Source organism: Girardinichthys multiradiatus, chromosome 3, assembly GCF_021462225.1.
Source record: "Girardinichthys multiradiatus isolate DD_20200921_A chromosome 3, DD_fGirMul_XY1, whole genome shotgun sequence".
In the NCBI taxonomy this organism is placed as follows: domain Eukaryota; kingdom Metazoa; phylum Chordata; class Actinopteri; order Cyprinodontiformes; family Goodeidae; genus Girardinichthys; species Girardinichthys multiradiatus.
Genome location: NC_061796.1, coordinates 30,303,555 through 30,328,219, shown reverse-complemented (window position 1 = coordinate 30,328,219; position 24,665 = coordinate 30,303,555). Strand labels below are relative to the sequence as shown.

Genomic DNA, 24,665 nt, shown 5'->3' with positions numbered 1-24,665 from the left:
TTGTTCATGCTCATGGCCACATCATATAAACACCTGGTCTTATCTTGGAACCCCACAGTACTTCAACAATTTACCAGGTACCACTGGTAAAGATGAATAAAAAAAACTCCAAATGAATGAATCTCTTATTGCATTGGCCTAATTTAATGCTAAACTGGGAAAGATCCAGCTTTTAATTTGATTAAATGTATTCAGTAAATGAGGAAATTCCACATTTATGAACTGAAAACTTTTAAGATCACTGGAGCCACATTGATCCTCACTACTGCTGTTAGTCAAGTTTATTTATATAGCGCTTTTCAGCAACAAGGCACTCAAAGCGCTGTACATGAGGAAAAACATTACAATGATACAGAACACAGAAAAACAAATCAAATGACACTAATAATCCTTGGGAGTAATAATAATTAATAATCCTTCCGGGTTCACTGGTAGAAATTGGTTCCAAGCCACTCTTAATAATAAAGCATCTCATGCTAAAAGAAGATGATAATATTGATAGTCTCATCATTCCACTGAATTCTAACTAGGGAAGCTGAGTCACTTGTACAAAACAGCTTTAATCCACATTTTCAGGTGCTAATAATATATTGGTTTTACTGGTACTGAAGTTGAACTAAGTAATAACAGTTCATTGTAGTCTAAGAAAGCTGGGCCATTGGTGTAAGAGCAGCTATAGTCTACATTTTCTATTACTAATAATGTTTGGTTTTTGCTGGTAATCCTTCTGATAAAACTAAAAATCTATGAAAAAGTAATGAAATCACGCAATTAGGTGCAGGGCTAAGCAACACACAAGAAGAAAAGATTTTGCAAGAGTGAGGTGGAATCCTGGGGGTGCGAATATATAACTGAGAGTGTGTGTGCAAGAATTAGACTGTCAACACAGATAGAGCGCCATTGTCCTTGAGGAGAGAGATGGAAGTTTTCTCAATCGGCCGCAAAGTCTTATCTGGATCACGGCTGTTCGGGGGTGCTGGGAAAGAGCGCCATGTTTACATAGCATCCAGGAGATATTTTGTCGATAGCCGCTTAGCAGAAGTTTCCAAGGCCAAGTTGGCGCACCAGATTTAGAAAACAATAAGTGTGGTTCAAGCAGGTGTGTGGATTTCCAAATCCTTTAAGAGTTTTTACTGTTATCTCTCAATTGCGAGTCCAAATATCCAAATTTCTGGGACTTTCCCGCAGTTCTGGAGCGAACAACCTTCTCCATGATTAAATCCTTTCACCTCTGAGTCCAAAAGCCGCTTCCAGACTACGATTCTGTTCAAGAACCGTATCCAGCTTGCAGCTTAGCTCTCTTAACAATTCAGTCTGAGCATTGATCTTTCTGCAGATTCCATCCAGCATCGCAGGCAGCTTTGGGATGCTTTGAACAGCTGCCCACGTTTTGCTACTCACTTGATAAGTCAAGTAACCGCCGGCTCCAAAAAGCAGAAATCCTGTTATCAAAAATCCAAATATATAAACGTCTTCTGCGTCCTCAACCGACATTGTAGTCAAGTCCATAATCTTCCACTGTTGCCAGGAATCCATTGTGTATCCAGAGAGGAATGTACCGGCTGGGCAAGAGGGTTCTCCTTTACCCTGTCTTCCCATGGAAAAAATTTGATCAATTGCGTTGAGAGACCAGCTGACCAAATCCATAATTTGCAAGTTTGGAAGATATTTAAAGAGAGGCTCTGAGAAAAACCCAGACAAAAGCAGATGCAGAAGCTGCCAAGAGGGAGGGAGAGAAAACCCATACGTCCTCCACCGAGAGCAGAGCAGAGAACTGTTAATACCTTGTAGAACCTCTTGATCAGACCCGAAACAGATACGTTCTTCTTCACTACCTCTCTAGAGCATTCCTGTCATGGATCCTGTCCTCTTCACATCCTCCCTGACAGCTTTATGATTAAGATCTGAGAAAGATGGCCTGTTTTGTGTCGGGTAAACCATTTCTGTGTTGAATCATTGTGACCCGGTCATGACCCATTTTCGGTTTTCATGCAGAGTCAGCCAGATATTTATTTTGAATCTCCTGGTATTTCAAAGACTCCATGATACCACCCACTCTAATGAGGCCTTCAGAAAGAGAAAAGGGTAGCCACAGCATCACAGATCTTTCACTGCACATAACAATGGGTGCGATGTGCTCTTTCACCTATTCATGCTTCGTCTCACCCCAGACCCACCTGCAGAGTTCATTGCTGAAAGACTCAATCTTTATGTCTCATCTGGCATTGTGACAGTAGAACAGAAAAGGCTTTTGGTTTCTAAGGCATGTGTGTGTTTATAAGTCCACAACTGTACATAATAATTAGACAGGCAAAACTCAATCTTGCAGAGCTTATCTCATGTGTTGTTCTCAGATTATGAACTTCTATCATAGGGTAAACCTTACAGAGCTATTCATTGCAAAAGCAAATTTATCCTTCCTTCCAACTCCCATCTCTCTTCTTAATAAAGCTAATTTCTTTGGTACATGGTGGAAATGGTTAGTGTGTCAACTTTTAATTATTTTTGTATCACTTATATCATATTATTGGCTCTTTATGCTTGTCATCGTGCTATTTATGAATAGTAATACGTTGGGACGTGCAATGGTTCCTGTTATTTTATTTTCAGGTTACTGTCTCATGCTTCGATGCCTGATTCAGTTTTATTTAGTTATTTGTATTGACTGTTTTGGTCTGGTCTCATACCGTATCGGTGTGTCTTGCTACTACCCACAACAAATTTACCTTGGGGGACAATAAAGTAGGTCTATATCTTGTTATCTTACAATAAACGCAATGCAAATCAATCAAACTATGGCGAAAAGGACCATGATTAAAATAAAACCCATAAACTAAGGCAAAAAGAAGCTTCTAAAAGCAACACCCTGCTGGGAAGACACAAAATATAACATAAAATAACTATTAAGATAAAGGCAATGCGGTGATAATACTTCTGGATGTAATTTTATGACATGTTTGCGCTGGTCTCGCCTACAGTCAAAACAGGTGCCACACCTGTCCTGGTATTCATCACATTTCTTTCGCAACGTAAACTTAGATCGAAACCTTAAGGGTTTGAATTGTTTTTAGGAAAGATAAATTACTTACCTGTTTTGTTAGGCGGACGAATTTTGGAAATAAAAAAGTATGTCTGGATCAAGATCGTATTCTGTCAGCCCCAATGTGTCGTGTATGGAAGAAACCACCAGGTGAAACTTGACACCTCCTCACCTGTTTAACCTGTCCTGCAGTTTTACCCAGCAGTGCCAATAACAAAGGGAACAACTATGCTTTTCTTCCTTTTTCCTTTTGTGAATATGTCATTATCTTCTTTAAACAAATGCATGAATAATACATTTAAGTAAACAAATATCAAATAATTTACAGTTTTTTACCATAGTATGTCAGAGCAGAAAAAGAATGGCAAGTTAGCATCCAATTTGGCTCTTGATTAAAGGGCTATTCTGCTCCATTTAACAACTCTTGGCAATCTTTCATCACCTCTGGTTTGAAATCTAAAATACTTAAAATAATAGGGATAAAAAAATGAGAAAACAACACATTTAAAAAAAAATCTGAAAATTAAAATTTGATTTTACTTTAATGTTTAGAATAATAAACAAAATATATTGTTCATATTTCTAGAGAGCTCCCTAATTCTAGAATTTTTATATTTTATGAATGTATGAGGTGCAGTTTCATCACTAAACCTTGAAGGTTTTATTTTTAAGGAAAGAAGCATGTTTTGCCAGTACAAGCTGATCTTTGGAAAGTGTCAGAAAATTAGAAAATGGGCCATTTTTTTGTGTTTTCCTCTACAGTTTCCAATGAGATTCCAATTGCCAAAGCATGCATGGACAATAAATGTGATGGTCCCCTTCTAAGGTACTCACTTCTTTGAGTATTCACAAACTCATTAAAATCACTGACAGTTTTATATAATCTGTCAATTCTGTAACATAATTCTGCTCAGGTTTGACGTGTCCATGGGCAGTTCTAGACAGGGGCCAACAGGGGCCAAATCCCCTGTAGAACTGGTCCTGGCCCCCAAATAAATCAGTTTCTATTGGTGTATTCACACCAGGAAAGTTATTTGGTCCGCGTGTTTGGTGTGGACCAAAAAAGGACATTATTATTTTCGTTTGGTGCTGTTCGCTTTCACATTGTACTTTTTGCAAGTGAACTATACCTTAAACAAAGCCACGCGGGTGACGATCATTGCTTCTATTGGACAGAAATGACGGGTGCGGGACAGAGCATAGACCGGTGAAATGGAGGAAAACAACTGTGAATGTCCTGCGTGCAGCCCCTCTGTTCTGCATATTTGTGTCATTATTACAGCTGCAAAATCATTGTCAGGGTCAAGAGCAGCTCTCAACACAGATTTTCCATTGTTCTATTTTTAATTTTGGATCCTTGTTCACCACTGGATGCGTCTAAGTAGCATAGCTGCACTCCTAAGGTGGCAAAGTAAAAAAAAAAAAAAAGAAAAACCCCAAAAAACATAAAATGTGGTTTTTTTTCTGTTTTCAAAAATTGAATAACAGTGTTAAACAGTAATGAACATTAAATAATCCGGTTCAAGTTTAACCATTCTGAATCTTCAGATTTAGATCTAGAGCGGATTAAAGGTAACCCAGATTCTCTAAATAAATGAAGGACCGCGTTGTTGTAATCTACAAATCAGATGCTAACTTCGGCATTGTAGATAATGTAAAACTTTTTGGAACATTTTTTCTAAAATGATATTTTGAGATTCATCTGGTTTCTTTTTTATCGGGTTGTCTTCCGGTATAAACTATATCCTATGTTTACAACACAAAAGCTTTCGTAATTCGTTTTCCTCATATAAACCGTCACTCAACAATCGGAAATGACGTCACGCGGAGCTGAAAAAATAAAAGCTGGAATTGTTATTGTTAGCTTGTTAGCTAGCAGACGAACTACTGAAATGGGGATATGACTGAGTAATAACGGCTTATTACATATGCACCACTAAGTTATAACTAAGCCTAACGTGGTATGTACCAGTTTCTGCGGTATATATTTAAAGTATGGGGAATTGATTAGCGCCAGAATGGCGTAATTAAAGCACTTATTGTGCATAAAAATAGGAGATTGTAGTTATATATTCTGGCTGCATTTTTTTGGGCTAACGTCACAAAAAGCTAGCGTTGTAATGTTGAAATGAGCTCATTTCTTTCTTCAAGCTGCTTCTGAATTATACTTCATAAACATTTAATCTGTATTAGATTATATTTGCATAACTGAATGTATTTAGCTCTGATTTGGTAGCTCCCTCTGCACAGACATCGCAACATCTGAAAGCTCGTGAAACGCGTTTTAGAATTATTGTCTCCAAATATTAATATATAATGCAGGAAGCCGCTTCATGTTACCTTCATGTATACTTATGACTTGATGACATTGTTTTCAGTTAACTTGACGCTTGTCTTTGGCAGATGGAGGACGGTAACAGGAATGATGCAGCTTCCACATCCAAGAGCCATGCAGGCTCTCTTCACCTGCAGAGTAAGCTCTTAGTTGTTGCAATGTTGCAGTTTTTTTTAAGTAAGTCAGTGTTTAAATTACTGGTATCATTGGAAGGAGCAGAAAAAAACACATTTCCACTAATACCTACCTCAATATAAATAAAAAATAGCTAATTTTGGACATTTTCACCTCAATATAAAACTTATTTCTCACTTGAGAGGCAGGGAGAGCTAGTGGTTTGTGTCTCAAAACATCCTTTTGTCTGACTTTAAGTAAACTGTTGTTAGAAAAGGTTATGAATATGTGATGGTAGGTAAGAGGTATTTATTCATTGTTTTGTGAAAAACGTTGGAGCCTCTAATTCTCACCCAGAGATTTCCTAACTTTTTATTTTTGCAAAAAATTATTTACATGTGGAGAAACTTGCATTTTTAAGCAATGATAAAGATAGGCTAAAAAACAGCAAAGGCTCACCAGCTGCTAATTCTTATTTTGTTTGCTCCTCTTGCTGCTTCTTGGTCTTCTGCTTTGCTGCATGTTTGATGGAGATAAAATAACAAAGAAATCCGATTTTCCATACCCACCGATATATTCAAGACACTTGGGAGATGAGAAGAAATGGCATCAAGTTGCTTTAGTTAGCAACATTACAGTTTAGTGCAAGTAAATGTGATGATAATTCTTTTAAAATGCCTTTAAGTTATTTGATAAAATGATTTTATCTTTTCTCAGCTCCAAAAAATGAGGATACGTTTGAAATAGGCATTCCCTTTGAAGAGAACAACTTTGAGCAGCAGGGATTTTTCAGCCAGAGCGATCAGAACTTTGATGGTAAACGTCATACAATATAAAATGTAGTTGTTGTCATTTTTCACAGCTGAGTTATTAGCCTCTAGTACAGCACTTTTGAACTTTGGAGCTGTTCTTGTCATCCTCAGAACCGCCCTCAACTGGTGGCCCATCTACAGTCAGCAACTCATACATGGCGATCACCAACCTGCGGACCCAGCTCCAGATCTCTCTGGAGAAAAACTCCTGGCTGCAGAAAAGAATCCAGGACCTGGAAGAGGAGAGGGATTTCCTCCGGTGCCAGCTGGACCGTTTCATTTTTTCCACAAAGAGCCAGGGACTGGAACACGGTCAGAATCAGTACAGTAATGGTGAGGACCAGGACTAGTTTCCAGCTAAAAACACTGGCAATAATGACGCAATATTTTAGAAATGAAAATATTTTTCCCTCTTTGTGTTTTTTTCCCATCAGGATATGAATCTAGACGATTCAACTGGAGGGCAAGAAGAGATGAAGACCGTCCTGCTGGTAAAAATTTAGTTATTTCCCCCTGCACTTTGAGCACTATTATATTTATTTGAATGGTTCTGGTTGTCTTAAGCTGTTGGTGTGAATGTATGAATGTTTTAAACCACTGCAAAACAAATGTATCTACGGGTACCAATACATTACCCTTGAAACTTGAGCTTATGAATTATGATTTAATATTGTGGAGCTGTTTGCCTATTAATTGTATTTTTATGATCTCTAAATTGAATTTTCTTTTTCTTTTTTATCCCCTTTATAGAACAGCAGAAGACAGATCCACAGCATTTTCCTCAGCGTCAGTTTATCCAGCGGAGACCTGGTCCTCCCACTATGGTGCCTTCCAAAAACCATGTCTCCAGTCCAATATCCACTCAGCTCTCCACTATTAATGCGTTGTTCAACACAACACAATCCCAGGCCCTTTTACAAAGCCATAGTCATAGCTCTCCAAGTACAACAGCCAGTGGCAGCAACAGCAAAAACAACAATGCTGCAAGATCATCCTTGAATGAACTGAGTGAACACAATGGCCCAGGTAATACTAAATAGGTGATGTATTTATTCATTTATTTTATTTAACTGGAAGGTTCCTTCAGATTAACATCTCTCTATTGAGGGAGACTTGGCTAAGAAGGCATACCATTAGAGAAATGTGCAAGCTAAAACTGTGACATTAACACCAAAATATAGAAATAAAATATAACAAGCCAGTTCCACTCTTCAGTTACAGAGAAAAACAAGAAAAGGGGCTTTATGCTCTGACAGAGAGACTAAAGCGTTGAGCTTTAATGTCCTCTAAGGATTCGACCAAGTTCAAAAATGATTCTTGGTATTCTAAAGAGAAGCCAACTTAATGACTGTAGGTATCCAGTGATGTGTTCTGTCCAACGAATTTGTTATGAAACTTAAGACTAGTGATGCACAATATACACAATGAAGCAAGGAGGAAGCAACATCCATATAAATTATGTCACTGCAGTTGATAATGGTGAGAAATGTGGCCTAAGCACATTTTTTTTCTGACTAATTAATTAAAACAGGCCACCATCTGGTCCAAAACCAAAAATATTTGTTGGATGTTTTTCACCTGATAGGATCTCCCCTCCAGTGTAGAAATACAAACATTAACAGAGATATGTGTGTAATTTCTGGAAAACATTAAGGTAGATTTTTTGACATTAGGGATTGACGTTTGGCCAGTTAGGGATGCCTTCAACAGCTGAAAGGCAGCTTGATGCTCGTCAACAGCCTGCCTCAGAGCAGAGCAAGCTGAATAAAGTATGGTGTTATCTGCATAAAGATAAACTTTAGCTGTAGAGACATTCCTCACAATGTCATTACTAAAGATGGAAAATAAAAGGGACTTAGCGTTGTGCCTTTTAATTCAGGGTTCATACACATATTTAATTTCAAACTTCCATACTTTTCCTTTTTTATACATATTTTTTTCCTACCATTTTGATAACACTGTGGACATTTGAGAAATAAATATTCACATTGAAGTGCTCGAATAGTCTTATCTGTAGATTTTACAAATAACAAACAACAACAAAATGCTGAAAGTGGCTTTGGACAGCAGCTTATGGCCATTTTGTAGCTTTTTGTTATCTGGACTAACAAATACCAGCTCTATTTCAAAATCTGTAACCCTTGTACTTGTCAAATAAGTATTGAAGTGTCCTACAGTGAATGCAGATTCTGAAAAGCACATTTCCTGAACCTTGGTACCTTTATTTGATTTGTCAAAATGTTAAAATTGTGCTTTGTTTGGCATTTTTACCAGATTCAATTTAAGGACCACAAGTTCACTTAAACATGAATTTGAAGGTATTTAAAGTCCAGAACAGCTTTTTTTTCAGGTTTGAATGAGTGCACTTAGTTGGTAATTCCAAATACAGATGATTAAGATGGTAAAATCTAGGTGTGATGCAAAGTTAAAGCATGTCATTTAAATATAGTTTAACGTAAAAAGCTCAAACTATTAATTATTATTAGATTTTGGTCCTTTAGAAAATTGAAGATGTTCAAAAAGTCTGGAAAATCTAACATTTTAGTCAAAGAAAATTCCATACTCCTGGCTCCATCTGTATTTCCATACAAGATGACTTTAAATATCTTCAGTAAACTGCAAGCACTGTTCTATCTGAAAGGGAGCTTCGAAACCATCCTAAAGCCCCATCGCTCAACCTAAACCACTGAATCTGTTTGACAATGGCTGTTGTATTTTAGTGTTACTTTAATGAAGTCAAGGTGTCATACATGTGTCTTTTGCCTACTGGGCTTTGTGAAGCAGATTATTTTTTGCCTTAACAGATTCCCTCTCACTGCTGGGAGAATCTGATGAGTTCTTGGAGCAGGATGGCTTTATCGAGGAGGATGAAATGATCTCAGGGGAAGATGTAATGTCAGAGGCAATTAACACCAACAGGCACCAGTTAAAGAGGAGGCGACTCCTTCGAGCTCCACGAGAGCGGCAGAGAGGTGACGGAAAGAAAGAAAATCTTTAAAAAAAGCACATAATTTTAGTGTCATGACTGCGGCCTGAGTTCTAGAATTTGCTGCTGCTAACCCTGCCCTCCTTTTTTTTCAGTGAAAGATGCGGCAGGAGTGCTTTTTCGCTATAAGAAGATTCTTCTTACGTACCAGCGTCTCAAAAATATGTCCAAAGCCTTCCAAATCCACGGTGTTGACCGCAACACCGTGGCCTCCACCACTCCCATTGCTGAGCTGCTTCTCGTGGCCCCAGAGAAAGTGGCCGAGGTGGGAGAGTTTGACCCCTCCAAGGAAAAGTTGCTGGACTATGCCCGACGCTGCTACGTTGCCCTGGATGACGAGACGCTCAGCAGAGTGCAGGCATTGAAGAAAAATAACCTTCTGCTGCCCATCTCGTACAGGTTCAGGCACTGAGGGGAAAAAGAAAGATGGAGGGAGAATTTCTCTTTGAAAAAGAGGGTAGAGGTGAACTTGGAAGACGCTAATCCCCTCCTAATGCACATGTAAACGGCAACTGACACTTTTTATTTAATTGAAACTTTCCACATGCTACCTTTTTTAACACAGTTTACATGTATTTTTATTTACCAACATAAAAATGATTAATGTCAGCTTTTATTTTTTTATTTTAGAAACAGAGACAAGGTTCTCTGGCAGCACCTGTATCATTCTGATTTTGGAAATCTGAATGCATATTTCTACAATCATAGAGGACTGTGCTTATAGCATCACTTCAATACTTTTGTTCTGGCTGTGTTTTGCATTTACAGTATTTTCTAATCCTAACATTTGGATCTGCTTGAGAAAAGGAGTTTGCACACCTTTTTGGATTATTGCAGCTTGCCTCAATATCCCAATTTAAATCATTTATTTGTATGCAGATTTGACACCATTGTATAAGTGTATAAACCTCCAGTGTATTTTTTATGTGAAGTTGTAATCAATTTTTAGTATAGAAATGATCCCCATTTCATAATGCTTATATCAATCATCGCATTTTTTCTTTACTGACATTTCATTTATCTTCAAATTTATTTGCCTTAATGCATTTTTCTGAGCTCCTAATGTAACAAAACATTCATTTCTTCATATTTAAAGATGAGGAGAAGTTATAAAAGAAACAAACAAAAACAACCGTTAAATTGGGAAATATGTAGGTATGACAGGTAAGGGTAGAAGTTTTGGTGCAAGGAGCATCATATATCAGGCAACAATTCACTGGTTTTACCTTTAAAATAAATTAGGTCTCAGAAATGTTGGTAAGTTTTATTTATTCTTATCATTGGGAAGACCAGTTGCACCTCTGCCAACTTTTAATGCTGCGTTATGTTGTCGTTTCCTTAAAGGACAGCAAATGATTTTTGTATGCCACTTTCGCTAAGTTACCGTAAATATAATCTCTTACGCTTCTGATATTAGGAATCTTGTTATGCATTGTGAAAATAGCACATTTTTATAAATTGTGGCTCTGAGCATTTACACTATTTAACACGAAAATGGCTTTTTGTATTATTGTGTAGGTTTCAGCTCCTTGTGTGGACACGGTTAAAAATCATCAACAAAAACTGCTCACAGAGGAACTGTGCCCCACAACACATGCATGTATAAAGAACGTTTGTAATCTGTTGTGTCTTTTCTCTGGTTTTCAAAGCCACTGATTGTAATGACCTATATAAAATGTAGTTATTATGACAGTGAAGGCAAATATTTAGGATTTTGTTCAACAGTAGAGTAATACTTACTGTGTATCTAAAATGCTTTAGTCTCTGGTTAAACAGCTCAAGAGCAATAAGGGAGCTGCAAAATAAATGGAAATTCAACAGTTTGTTGTATCGGCTTACAGCTTGAGTCAAATGGCAGACACTAACGGATACTGTTAATAAAAGTGCAATAAACTATTTGACTTTTTACCACTTACTTTGATTTCTCTTGTGTTCATTAACATGTTGATATTATTGTCATTTGTGTCCGTGATGTTTGATACAAAGTGATGGACATTTTTTTCCATGTTTTTAGACTAACTGATGCTAAGTCAGAGATGTGGAACCACTTCAGCAAATCCAGCATTACAGAACTACAGTACTGCACTGAAGTCAGCCCTTATGTTTTATATTTTGCTTCTAAAAAGGTAGACTTTTTCTTGTAATCTAGTAAAGTGGTCTTGATAAACTGTTCTCTGCAGCAAGATCCTACACTTGTAGATTCACAGTCACCAGTGGGGTCACAACCCAGATTTTGAGAACCACTGCAGAAGATAACAGAATGGATGGCTCACATACTCAGGTCCTGTGTCGGGCTTTTGCACATTTCTTAAAAACGTGAAATTGGGGTGCAGTTCATCTGCCACAGACACATTTTAAATCTGATTTATTTTTTTAAATTTAGTAACAACTTCTGACAATATGATATACTCAGGGACTAAATGGAATGGTTAGACTAAAAAATTTGAAGTTGATCTCATCTAGTTTTGCCTTCTCATTGCATTCGGGCATCTGGAGTCCAGCTGGAGTTTAAACTGAGCATCAGAAAAGGGATGACAGAATGTTTAAGTGATTTTGAACATGGCATGGTGTCAGTATCAGACAGGCTGGTCTGAGTATTTTAGAAACTGTTGATCTTCTGAGATTTTCACACACAGCCTTACCTTCGGTTTACAGAGAATAAAATGAAAAACAAAACATTTCCAGTTAGAAACGCAGTGGAAAACGTTCCGATGGAGCTTGTTAAACTGCAACATTCAGATGGTAGGTTCCGAATCTAGCTAAAGCAATATAAAAGCAGGAACCCATCCTCCTGTGTCAGCAGTGCAAGCTGCGGTGTTGTAATGGTGTGGGGGACATTTTCTTGGCAAACATCGGGCCCTTATGCATCGTTTCAACGTCCCAGCGACCCCAAGTGTTGCTAACCATTTCCATCCTTTTTAGTACTAAATGCACTCAGGATTGTGGTCTATTCCAGAATAAGTGTTCTTCTTTAATTGCGTATATGGAAAGCTTTAGGTGTAAATTGGGAGTTGTTTCTAATTGTAATGTTGCAGAGTTTGATCTTTACAATGCAACTACTGGATTCAATTTGAGGACGAACAAAGAAAATACGATATTTTTCTTCGCCTTTATTCTGACTGGATTACTGCTGGTAATCTAAGCGGAAGCCTCGCAGTCATCAACTTCCGATGTCAGGGGCTGCTTGGGAGACGGAGCAGAAAAAGCGGGCATAGCGAAACCCTTATTGTTTTGTGTAGCGTTAAAACTTCTTAAAGCGCAAATTTTTGGCTTAGAAAGTCAAGCAACTTTACGTTGTTGGACTCTGAACCGTTTGGAATTGCATCCAGCTCGGGAAAGAGTCTCATTCATTGTCCGTAGTGTGTGTAGCAGCAGGCCTATTCTTCTGGACTTTGCTACAAGCTAGTCGGCTAACATTAGCAGGCTAACCAGTACGAGCACGTTTTTCTTTCTTAATCATTCATGTCTGTTACGTTGTAAAATACACACCGAAACGTTTATGTGTGTGCTAGTTATTCCTTTTAGGTAAATTCGTCGTTAAATAAGCAGCCAATTAAGGCTAACTCATCGAAGCTTTATCAAGCTAACTGCTTGTATTTAAAAGTGTAGCTACTTTGTTGCTAGCTTAAGCTAGCCATCGCCAACTGAACAACGCAGTCCCAGAGAGCGTAACAGGCTTCCACCCTGAGATGTCGGACTACGACGAGTTCGAGAGACAGCTGTCTGAAAATAAACAAGGTAAGTAAATTAGCCGCACACCAATACCAAAAACAGGTTTGTGATACAGATTTAAACCGCCACCAGTTTAACCAATCATGGATGTGTCTATTTACAGGGACGCTGAAAGGATCTTTTTGTCACACTCATAAAGACCCTTAAGTGTGAAATAGCTGCACCATTGTTCTTGAATAAACGAGTATTGCTCATTGTTGGGTATATTTGATAATGAGCTTATTGAAAACGGAAAAGCAGTGATTTTAAAAACTTTGTTGAACCACACCGCGGGTTGTCCTTATACCTGGGAACACCAAGGATTATTAGCTGCAGCTACGCAGTGTACATTGAATATGCAAGTTGTTTACCTTTTATCCACCGCTGTCACGTCGCAATCAAGGAATAACCGACCACGCCTTTAACGTCGGGCTCAAAACAAGCTACTCCCAGGGTTCATACGGATTCTTTAAATGTATAGTATTTGCTTTTATAATTTTCCAGATCTGGAAAAGTAAGAAAAAAATGTTCGCATTTGCAGATTCATTCCCAATTCCTTATCCCACAGGGATACCTTTACCTGTTAACTCAGTAGTTTTCATAGCGATTTATATTCAGATCACATCCATATGACTCCTTGAGTTTATAATTTAAGTAGGTAGGTATATTAGCAAACTGTTCAAGAGTTGTATATCGCCACAATTTTATCTGTTTAAAATGAATGAGTCTTGCAGACTTGCAAAAAAAGATATTGTTCCAAAGACACTTGTGTAAATGATAAACAGTGCACAATAATTGCATTTAATGACATTTTGAAAATGTTTTGAAGCATTTAAAGATCATCCCCTGAAACAAACAGATTAGAAATAGTTTAAACAGCCACAGAAGTCCTGTCCATGACGCCAAATTGTGGGGTTTACAAACAACAATAAATGTATTATTATGATAGTACAACTGATTTGAATCATGATTATTTTTTTATGATAATAAATGTTATGGTCAGTTCCCTCTTCCCTTTGTATTGGGTCTATAGTTCACTCATTCTACAGACCTTATTTAAAACACATCATCATGTAGTTTTGTCTGACTATGTCCTGTATGTCTGAGGAAGGGAGGGTAAAGTTACTATTTAAATTCAAGGAACAGAAAAAATTGATAGAGATTAAGCTCAAATAATTTTTCCACTATGTTTCTCTGTTTGTATGAAATGACTAGCTCACTCACATTTACTTCGCGCTCAAACAGTGGCTTAATAATCAGAATTGAATGATAAAAATAAGTCGCAAAATACACATGGGGTGAGCTTTGGTTAGCATAACCAGTTGTAAGCACCTGTGAGCATATGAGAACATTGTAATAAAGATTGCTTCAAAAGTACAAATTAGATGTCATGCATAGAATTTCTAGTAAGGGTGCACCGATTACCGTTCTTTTAAAAGCCTGACCTGCCGATTCCGATTTTTTTTATAAACACATTTTCAGGTGTCATAGGGTTAAAACACACCTTCAAAGTTCCAATTTTATTTTATTCAAAAACATTGAACAATACCCGTGAAACAATACAAACTTGTTTAAACTGCACATGAGGCAGTGCTCTCAAGCATAAAAGAAACGTTTAGAGCATTGCAGTTCCTTTGGTCTTTCATTTTCACAAAAAAAACAAAACTTGCACAATAGGTTAGACAAGCAGATAAGATCGGTAGATAAGATCGGTTTCACATATAAGTATCCACTGATCTCCCAAAGTTAAGGGAATCGGGGCAGATTGATCGTTGAAACCATAATGTCTAGCCAAAGCCAATTCGCAACCTATGTCCCTCGTTTGGCTGTAAAGATTAAAACCAAGACAAAACTAGGATACAATACAAAGTATATAAAGACATTACACTAAACCGTACATGACATTGCTAAAATACACTTTAGATTATAGATTTAAATAATGGATAGCTCTGTGATTTGTTGAACCAGTGGTTTAGATGTTTTGAAAATTATTATTTTAAATACTAAAACGTTCTGCAGAAGTTAATCATCGTAACATGCTTAGGATGGATTAACCTTGCATTCCTGTTTCTGATCCACCTTTAAACGTAAAGCAAAGGTGGATTTAGAGCAAGTTTCCGACTTAAAATCTGGTTCTCATAAGTTAGGTAATTTGATCCAAAACTGTTCTGCCTTATAGAATATAATATAATAGAGTAATACTTTATTTGTCCCTCAGTGGGGGAACTGAAGTGTATCTGCAGCAGAGTGACAGGCAAATGGAAACACACAGATACACACACTAGAAGTAGCAATAATAATAAAAATAGAAACTGTACAGCTGTGACAAAAAATACAAAGTAAGAAACACTATCATGGTATGAATAAATAGCAGCTGTAGATTCTTGATCTCTTTTCTCTTTAATATTCATCCGATGTTAGTCTTCAAAGGACAACCTTTTCCATAGAAAGTTAGCTGTGTTTCCTGTTCCTATATATAGCAGCCATATTGGTTTACAAGCTCCATATTCCCACAGCTGAAAGGGACAAAGAGAACCGCCACCACCGCCGCTCCTCGTCCCGCAGCCGCAGCAGAGAGAGGAAACGGAGGAGCAGAGACAGGGACAGACGCAGCAGGGACCGCCGTGGAGACAGTAAGGAGCGAAGACACAGGCGCAGGTTAGTATCCATGTTTAGCAACACTAACAGAGTGTGAACCATCTGTCACCTTATAAACTCTACAGCTATATACTACTGATTTAACCGACAAAGCTCCTCAAAAGTGAAATGTATAAATGAAGCGTGGAATCCACTTCAGTATTTGAAAAAGGTAATTTATGGATAGATGCTGCACATTTTTGTTCTAGAAATGTTTTAAATGTAAATCCAATTTGATTAATATAATACTGATTAACTTACAGTATCGCTGTTATATTCAATATTTAATTTGTTTTTGACTTTTCTTTTTCTGCTTAAAACCTTTGCTCCTGGTGCTTAGTTTTGGACACCGATCAGACTTGGTAACTAAGACTTTAAACACCCAAAGCAACAACTGGTGTCCTTACATTGTCTTAAAACCACTTAAAATCTAAACCAAATGAAGGTTTAAACTAAATCCTTCTAAACATATTGCACAGTTGTAGATTATTGACATGTTCAGTTGTGTAGAAAATATTAGCCCTCGTTTGAACATGCTGGTGTTTGGCATGTGTAACATTTTTTATGTTTACTAAAACCTTTCTGAGCAACGACCGTCATACCGAGGCAACAGGTCCATCTGCAGTAAAAATGCACCGATCAGCTTTATGGTCCACGCCGTTTTCCCTTGTGGTCTCTTGGGCTTTTTCTAATTATGTCTAATTCCGATTTTCAGCTGGGCATAATAGAATAAATGTTTCCGGTTTCTTGATTGTCATTTTTAATCCAAGAGATTAAGATTATTTTCCTTTTATGTATCACGGTTTTATCTGTTTTTTGTTGTTTTTTTACTAAAGTTAACAAAGAGCACACAGTTTGTAGATGTATTTACAGACAGAACAGGTGTGTGTTTTCAGTTTTGATGCCTTGAATGAACAGGAAAAATAATAATGCAGATCTCAGGTCAGAGTTGATTGGAGGAAAATTGGCTGATTTCGATCACTGGATCGGTGCATCACTAGTTGTAAAATTACTTTGCTTCCATCTGTAAACAAACATATCTGTTTGATTATTATTGAAGGCGTTAAGGATATTTTCTGCAGATTGCATGAAACAAGTTGTTAATAGTAATGGAAAGATTGATAGGTTAAATCTGGACTCCATTTTTTCTTCGCTTTTTTTGCAAAACAATGCAAAACCTTATCATTATAGCACCACTGGTAAATAATTGAGTTTCAGGAAGTTTACCTGCAGATTCCCCCCAGTAGCTCAACATTTTTGACTTTTGGATCTAAATGTACAGTTTTTTTTTGAAGAAGAGAATGAGTTAATAGAGATTATTTTTTGCTGGACCCAGATAAGCAGATGACAGCCTATGCAATATTTGTTGCCAATATGACGAGAGCAAGATTGCACTAGCTTCTCTTTCATTTCCGTTCACAAATGTAGGATGGAGGTTTGCATCTAGTTTGGGGAAAAGCTCGCACATATGTTAACTCTCCTGACCTCGATGTTTCATAAGCCGTCTGGTGTAAAAACGATAGCTGATTTCTTTCACACTGTTGTAAATTCTTACATTCTTTTGCCCAGGTCTGGTGAATGTAAGGGTAAATTGGACTCACAATTTTGTGAAGTGTAAATGTTAACAGTTAATTTGACTTTGAGAGAAATGTCAATCCCTTCCAATGTCATTTCAGCTCACCATCCAGCTACCCCCAGGACAAAGCTGGAAGGTAATACAGCAAACTAACACAAAGCCGGCCTGTGCCTTGTTGCAACAACTGCAATTGTCTGTGTTCAGACACTTTGTACTATGTTTTAATCAAGTAATGGGGCAGATGGGGCTCTTCTACCACTCCTTTTCACTTTATTGTCAGTTCTGTGTATTTTTTATGAATGCAAATTCTCAATAAGTAAATACAACCTAGTGTCTGCTTTAGTAGTCTGTTTTGTTTTTACCAAAAGTTTGGTTTAATTCGAAAATGTTAGTAACGTCTACCCTCCTTCTGTTGTTTCAACAGCCGTTCTCCCCATCGCGAGAAGAAGAAGAAGGTGAAGAAGTACTGGGATGTCCCTCCACCTGGCTTTGAACACATCACTCCCATGCAGTACAAAGCCATGCAAGGTACCCTTTTCCTCGATCCATTTGTAATATATTTTATAGTCCGAGTCAAACACTCCATGGACAAGGTACGGCTGTAATGTAAACCGGATGAAATGCTGAGATAGAAAAAAAAGTGCAGGCTTTTAAACATTTGCTTTATTAATTTTGTAGCGGCCGGACAGATCCCAGCCACAGCCCTGCTGCCTACCATGACTCCAGATGGCCTGGCTGTTACCCCCACCCCCGTACCCGTGGTGGGCAGTCAGATGACCCGGCAGGCTCGCCGTCTCTATGTGGGCAACATCCCATTTGGCATCACAGAGGTAAAAACTATAAATTATGCATTTTTTGGTAATGTATTTACATTTTAATAAAATGTGAATAAATTAACTGATCTTATTCCTCTCTTCGATGTAGGAGTCTATGATGGACTTTTTTAATGCTCAGATGCGTTTGGGGGGTCTTACTCAGGCCCCTGGGAATCCTGTCCTTGCAGTACAGATCAACCAGGATAAGAATTTTGCCTTCCTGGAGGTAAGTTAGTATGCAAGGACCAGAATCTGTGATTACTATGTCTAAAACAACCCGTTTGATTACATGATGTTTTTATCTCAATCATCTGTAATTGTCTGTCTGCAGTTCCGTTCGGTGGATGAAACAACACAGGCAATGGCCTTTGATGGGATTATCTTTCAAGGCCAGAGTCTTAAAATCCGCCGCCCCCATGATTACCAGCCCCTGCCTGGCATGAGCGAGAACCCCAGTGTCTATGTGCCGGGTACACAGACAATTAATGGTTTTTAACCTCAGTTGCTTGTCACAATTCATTAATATTCATCAAATATTCTCGATCATGCTTTGATGTGTAATCGTGTGATTCGATGTGTTTGCTTCCATCCTTGTACATGATGCAGGTGTGGTGTCCACCGTGGTGCCAGATTCAGCTCACAAGCTCTTCATAGGTGGTTTGCCGAACTACCTGAATGATGACCAAGTTAGTGTTTATTCCTTTAAACTGGGATACAAACCATAATCTGCTTCATACAATTGTTTTTCTAACAGGTCACGTCCTCCAGTGTTCACAAGCCTTTTAAAGCAGGAGATTAACCGATTGCAAGATAGAGAATTATATTTTTGCTTAACAAAGATGGTGGAAACAACATGACTCAATTTAAGATCTTTGATATATTTGAGCTCTTACCTACACATCTATCTTCTAGGTGAAGGAGCTGTTGACGTCATTTGGTCCTCTGAAGGCCTTTAATCTGGTGAAAGACAGTGCCACAGGCCTATCTAAAGGATACGCTTTCTGTGAATATGTTGATGTCAACTTGAATGATCAGGTAATGGGCCCCAACAGAGGAAAAAATACGCATCAGTGGTGCTTGTTTCAGGAGAATGTAATTAAACGTTGGTGTTCTTGTAGGCTATTGCTGGACTGAATGGCATGCAGCTGGGAGACAAGAAGCTCCTCGTGCAGCGAGCCAGCGTGGGATCCAAGAATGCTACTCTGGTGAGTTTCCAGCTGCTGGACAGAAAACATCGGGATGGTGGGAGGATGGATGCTGATTCAGAAATGAACAAAGCCAAATTCCGGTTGAGGAATCTCCTCCAGCTTCTCATCCTTTGCTAGTAGAAAACTTCTCAGTTTAGTGTTTTTAGATGGAAACAAAGGGTTTGTCCCACCAAAGTAGTTGTAGTTCTTGGACCGCTGTAAGTGCTTGAGCAAGTTTTCTTCCCCACACATTTCTGATCCACATTAGTTTTATGCTGAATTTCTATCCAATATTATATTGCAGAGTCAGTTTATTAAAATAAACCAAATGATGTTTAAGTTGTAAACGGTTTTAAATGACTTTTGGCGTTAGTGAATGCTCTTTAGTGCTAGCATGCAGTTCTAGTTGGTATTTAGCTTGAAATGGGATCTGCACGCACCCTTTCAAGCAAGAATTTCCAACACCAGCTGATGACGTAAAAAAGGCCCAACAGTGTTTCTATGCAGAGCTACAAACAGCATTTTATAAATGAAGTTGGACATAGTTTTGGCCTTAAATTGAGCAGACCAAAAGCACAGCTTACTCAGGAGATTTAAACATGATGCTTTTAGCATTTAACATTTCAATACATTGTGGTTCTTAATGGTAGGGCAGAATATTCCACTGTTTGTTTTAAATATTGCATATGTTGCAGTCTTTTCCCTCCGAAGCTGGTTGTTCTTCTTTTTTTTTAATTCCTAATAACCGTTTTCCTCTACTATTTTGCAGGCTCTGCAAATTATGATTTTTTTTTCCCTAAAAAATAAAAATCTAAACATACTAGAAATCCTGAACATGAAATATCCTGTTGGGTCTTTCAACAGGAAGTTGTCATACAGTTTTCATAAGCTTCAGAATGATTGGGCATTGCATGAAAATTGATTCCCTGACCTCCCAGAGTGCTTGTTTTCATTCTAGCAGTGAGGCAGAGCGAGTAAAGATAGCAGTGCAAGAAGAGTGGCTGTTTTGCTCTAATGTACTTGTTACACGTTTAAAAAAAGTGAAATTACGTTCGTTTTGTCTCTGAAACAAGAAATTACTGCAACATTTAACTCATTTTTATTTCAAAGTGCTCAAGTCTGCACAGTTATCAAATTATTTACTCTGCATAGTTCTGCCTACCTTTTTAAATTGGATCTAATGTACATCATCCATGTAAATATGTTAAAAACAGAGTTCTAGCAATCAACACGTTGTTACATTAATAACATTTAATAGTGAACACACCAGTGTTTAGAATCTCATATTGTGAACATGAGGGGTTCCTGGTATGGTGAGGTGGCCGAAAAATTGCCATAAACGTATTACCAGCTTACACTGATTATTGTTAAAGTTGGAGGCTTTCTGTGTGGTTAAAGCAAACTGATTTGAAATTAATTTAACTTTTTTTTTGCAATCTGTGTTTTTTTTCTTCCTTCCAGACAACCATCAACCAGACACCTGTGACGCTGCAGGTACCGGGTCTGAACAGCTCTGTGACCCAGATGGGTGGTCTGCCCACCGAAGTGCTGTGTCTGATGAACATGGTTGCCCCGGAGGAGCTGCTGGATGATGAGGAATATGAGGAGATAGTGGAAGACGTCAGGGAGGAGTGCGGCAAGTACGGCCAAGTAAAGAGCATCGAGATACCTCGCCCTGTGGACGGCCTGGAGGTGCCTGGGACCGGCAAGGTAGGCGGCGGTTAAATTTAGATATGAGTTTACATGATGGATCAACATAAAGTCGTGCATAATTGTTATACGTTTAACTATAACCTATTAAAAGTATCGGATGTATTTGATATTTTTAGGGGCACCAGAGTAAAGAGGGTTGAATATATTTGCTTGCCACTCTTTTGTGATTTTTAAAAACTATTCATTATTTTTCTCTTTACAATTGTGCACTACGTTGTTTTGCTCCATCATATAAAGATCTCCCAAACATACGTTGTAGTATGAGGTAGTAGAATGACAAAACATGGAAAAGCTCAAGAAGTGTGAATAGTTTTGGTAAATCATGGTCTGATCTGTCAGCAGACCCTAATGTGTGTTTTCTCGTTTCCAGATCTTTGTGGAGTTTACTTCAGTTTTTGACTCCCAGAAGGCAATGCAGGGGCTGACAGGAAGGAAGTTTGCCAACAGGGTGGTTGTGACAAAATACTGCGATCCAGATGCTTATCACCGCCGGGACTTCTGGTAGATGGGGGGGTTAAATAAAAGGGGGGAGGGAGGGTAATGGTATGTAAATTACCCTTTTCCAGACCAACCATTGAAGTAATTTGGTTGAGCAACATTTCAGGTAGATCTTTGACTTTTAATCATTTGACAAATGACTCCTGTGATACCCAGTTAAATGTTTGAGATCTACGTGACATGTCCAGCTGTTAAAACCTAGATTTGTGATCGTAAGGGAAGGAGGATGGGGTTTATAACAAATACATAACACAGAGCTGGGTTGGGGTGCTAGTTGCGCAGGTGGGTGGGTGGGGAGGGAGGGCCGTAAAGATTTTTGGGAAACGTGTATTAAAAAGGGCCAGGGGGTCGGGGTTTACTGTTCTTTTTTTATACTTCGTCAGACCTGGGTGTCCGTTTTGAGAGGCAGTTGGGAGGGTGACGCCACACTTTAAAGGTTTGTATTTAAATGGAGTAAGCCTGTTTTAAGTAAATTCATAAGGAGCTGCCGTACAGAACGAATAGACAATTCTGATTGAGAAGAGTAGAGAAGAAGAATATGAGGAGTATGTGTTTGAAATAGGGAGATGAAGCAGAGGACAAAGGGCGTTTTCAGTTGATTTAATGTAGATACACGATAGCTGTAACATCCACCTCTGTTTGTCATCATCGTTGGAGAGGAAAATAGTTTTTTCCCCATTTCTCCTCATGTTCCTTGATTTGATCAAACTACTACCCCTTCGTCTGATTGGACTCTGTCTGAATGTCAGCTGTAATTGTTCTGATACTGTGCGTAGCTTCTCTGATTCGAGCTGTAATATCACCTTGTATTCAAGCTGCAAAGTAACACAAACTGCTGAAAGAAAAATATTCAATGATTCCATTTGCTTTTTTTCTTCTTTTTTTTTCTGTAACTTTTCATGCCCAGTTTTTGTGAACAGCTCTTTATAGTTTGACCCTGATTCAGCATAAGATGAAACTGAGAGACTGGGAGAGAAAAGCAGATTTATATTCAGTGGGGATACATCTCATCTTTACCAGCAAGCCTTAATGTTATTAAATGGGAATTCACTTTGGAGAGAAATTTGGCTTGCCCCTCTTCCAGTAAAGTCTGTACCTTCATTTGTGTCACAATCTTGTACCCTGGACAGCTCAGTTTTTTTCTTTTCCGAGTGGATTTTGGGTGTAAAATGTGTTTGATCCAGTACGTTTTTGTGCAACATCTCACCTTTTTTTGACAAGACCAAATAAACACATGACTAATAACCACGTCTCATGTTGTCCTGCAGAATGAAACCAAATCCAGAGGTTTTTGTGTCACCAGATTGGTCAAATGAATACATTTATTGGCCAACACTAGTTTGTTCCATACATTTGGGTCTTGTAGAGATAATTGAAACTTAAGCACAGAATATTTGGTTTCTCTGCTTCAGTCAGGATGTTAAAACCTGTATGCGCCAAACAAAAAAACGAATTTCTGTCTCCTCCCCAGTCTGTTCACAAGGACCACACTTTTACACTGTACGGGCTCGATGATGGACTTTCATTTGATACTCCACAAGATGGCGCTTAAGAGTGTGTCAGAAATAACACTTTTAAGATGTTACCCTTTACTTTTACAGAATCTTCTGTCTGTCAATTTCTTTCTTTTTTCCTCTAAAAACAAAAATGTGATTTAAACCTATTAAAAAAAAAGCAGCATCTAGTTTGTACTAGCGGTCTTTTGTTTGTCCAGTTTGTTTTCAAATGTTGATTAAAAGCTGAATTTACATGACTGCAGCCTTTTTTTTAATGCTCTCCCAGTCAGCTCAACACTAGAAAAGACCAAAAACGTTGTAACTAACAGTAATGTCCAAATGATGGCGCTGTTCCACAGGCACAACTGGTGGCTTTTGCATTTACATAAGATGGTATTTTTACTGTAAGTGTTCATTTTATCCAGGTTGAAGCAAATCAAGCTAGTAAAACTGGGCCGTTTTAAGTGTTCAGAGAGGCTCAAAAAGGTTTGGATTCTGCCAAGTTATTTTAGCAACTCACCATAAGAAACTATTCATGTATTTTGCTCAGGAAACTGACTTTAAGATGGAACAAATGCGGTTGGAGCCAGTATTAAAAATGCCTAATCTGAATTAAATTGCACTCCAAAATATATTTATTGTTGAGGTTATTTGCATCTAACATCCTTAAATTTCATGGTTTTCTGTTGAGCCATTAAACAAATTCCTTTAATCACAGAATTTGTTTTTCTTTATAGCTCTAACTTTAACATTTGTTCTGGCAGTTGTGTGGAGTACAGTATTTGAATATAGATTCATTAGAGGCGAGACCGAGGAGCTGATTTAATTGGTTTCATTCAAACTAAAATTATCATTTAAAAATAAACTTGCAATTAGAGTTTGGATTAAATATAGTCGCACCAAAGGGACAAACAGAAGAATTGTTTTTTGGATAATGAACTAGTGACATTATTTTGGCTGGTAACATGCACTACAACTGGTACACTTGTTAGTTTATTGAACTTGGGGCCCCCTGTGTGAAACGTTGAATCAGAGCCTCATGCAGCCCTGTCTCCTAGTTTGCTGGTGCTGGCACTGGTCAGTTTTATTTTAAAACCAGCTGTCTTGCAGTCATGTCTCTAAACATGTTATTGGCACCAACATTTCTTACAGGTGTGTAATTTTGGAGATGGTGCATTCATTTCATATGATGTAGGCTGAGGTCACTTGTTTGTATTATTCCTACCTAATTATTTATAATAATTAAATCTGCCAATCACTGCTGTCAGCTGACATGTTTATTATTCTAAGGACACATTTTCAGCCAGCAGTAATGAAGGCCACGAAAGGCACACTGACTTGTTCAACAGGAAGTTCATGTAAAGCAGTTGTAGTAAAGCAGCAATGCTCTGACGTGGAATAATGGCCTGTGTCAGTTCTATACCACCCATCTTCCTCTGCATGGCTGCACTCCGCTGCACTAAACCCCGAGGCTGGGTCTGTGATGCAGCACTCTGTGCCCGGCTGCTCCCTGAGGATGGAGCAGGAGCATCACAGCTTTCATACAGCTGAAACTATATTCACCAGAGCTCTCATATAAAACTGGACCCGGACACACCTAAAGATTTGAGGACTCTTCTTACCAATATGAGAGCCATTGCATGTTATCAGCCCCTCCCACCCTGGTGCTGCAGTGAGGAATGTAAGGTCATCATCGCCCTCTAGTGGAGAATGTGTGACTGGCGATGATCATTGGCATTCTGGGC

General features: G+C 38.2%; 2 protein-coding genes across 5 annotated transcripts; both read left to right on the top strand.

Annotated features, from left to right (window-relative positions):
* Positions 1–4,865: 4,865 nt before the first annotated feature.
* LOC124863483 (coiled-coil domain-containing protein 106-like) lies at positions 4,866–11,202 on the top strand. The gene is made up of 8 exons (XM_047357873.1): positions 4,866–5,001; positions 5,444–5,513; positions 6,207–6,305; positions 6,413–6,634; positions 6,736–6,792; positions 7,052–7,327; positions 9,106–9,273; positions 9,383–11,202. Exons 2-8 carry the CDS (start codon positions 5,444–5,446, stop codon positions 9,697–9,699), a joined length of 1,209 nt encoding a protein of 402 aa, XP_047213829.1. The 5' UTR covers positions 4,866–5,001; the 3' UTR covers positions 9,700–11,202.
* A 1,235-nt stretch (positions 11,203–12,437) lies between these two features.
* On the top strand, positions 12,438–23,177 carry u2af2a (U2 small nuclear RNA auxiliary factor 2a). 4 transcript variants are annotated; one of them, XM_047361685.1, is made up of 12 exons: positions 12,440–13,025; positions 15,515–15,656; positions 17,312–17,347; positions 17,636–17,739; positions 17,890–18,041; positions 18,136–18,252; positions 18,358–18,496; positions 18,633–18,712; positions 18,939–19,061; positions 19,145–19,231; positions 20,675–20,923; positions 21,297–23,177. In XM_047361685.1, exons 1-12 carry the CDS (start codon positions 12,977–12,979, stop codon positions 21,429–21,431), a joined length of 1,413 nt encoding a protein of 470 aa, XP_047217641.1. In that variant the 5' UTR covers positions 12,440–12,976; the 3' UTR covers positions 21,432–23,177. The 4 variants fall into 4 exon arrangements, with proteins under 4 accessions (XP_047217642.1, XP_047217643.1, XP_047217641.1 ...); XM_047361684.1 differs by having other exon boundaries at positions 18,358–18,514; XM_047361686.1 differs by lacking the exon at positions 17,312–17,347 and having other exon boundaries at positions 12,438–13,025; positions 18,358–18,514.
* The last annotated feature ends 1,488 nt before the right edge of the window (positions 23,178–24,665 follow it).

Coding starts and splice junctions, on each gene's coding strand:
- LOC124863483 (XM_047357873.1), top strand. CDS start 5,444: ATGGAGGACGGTAACAGGAATGATGCAGCTTCCACATCCAAGAGCCAT. Junction 6,793..7,051: donor AGATGAAGACCGTCCTGCTG/GTAAAAATTTAG, acceptor TCCCCTTTATAG/AACAGCAGAAGACAGATCCA. Junction 7,328..9,105: donor GAGTGAACACAATGGCCCAG/GTAATACTAAAT, acceptor TTGCCTTAACAG/ATTCCCTCTCACTGCTGGGA.
- u2af2a (XM_047361684.1), top strand. CDS start 12,977: ATGTCGGACTACGACGAGTTCGAGAGACAGCTGTCTGAAAATAAACAA. Junction 13,026..15,514: donor GCTGTCTGAAAATAAACAAG/GTAAGTAAATTA, acceptor ATATTCCCACAG/CTGAAAGGGACAAAGAGAAC. Junction 20,924..21,296: donor AGGTGCCTGGGACCGGCAAG/GTAGGCGGCGGT, acceptor TCTCGTTTCCAG/ATCTTTGTGGAGTTTACTTC.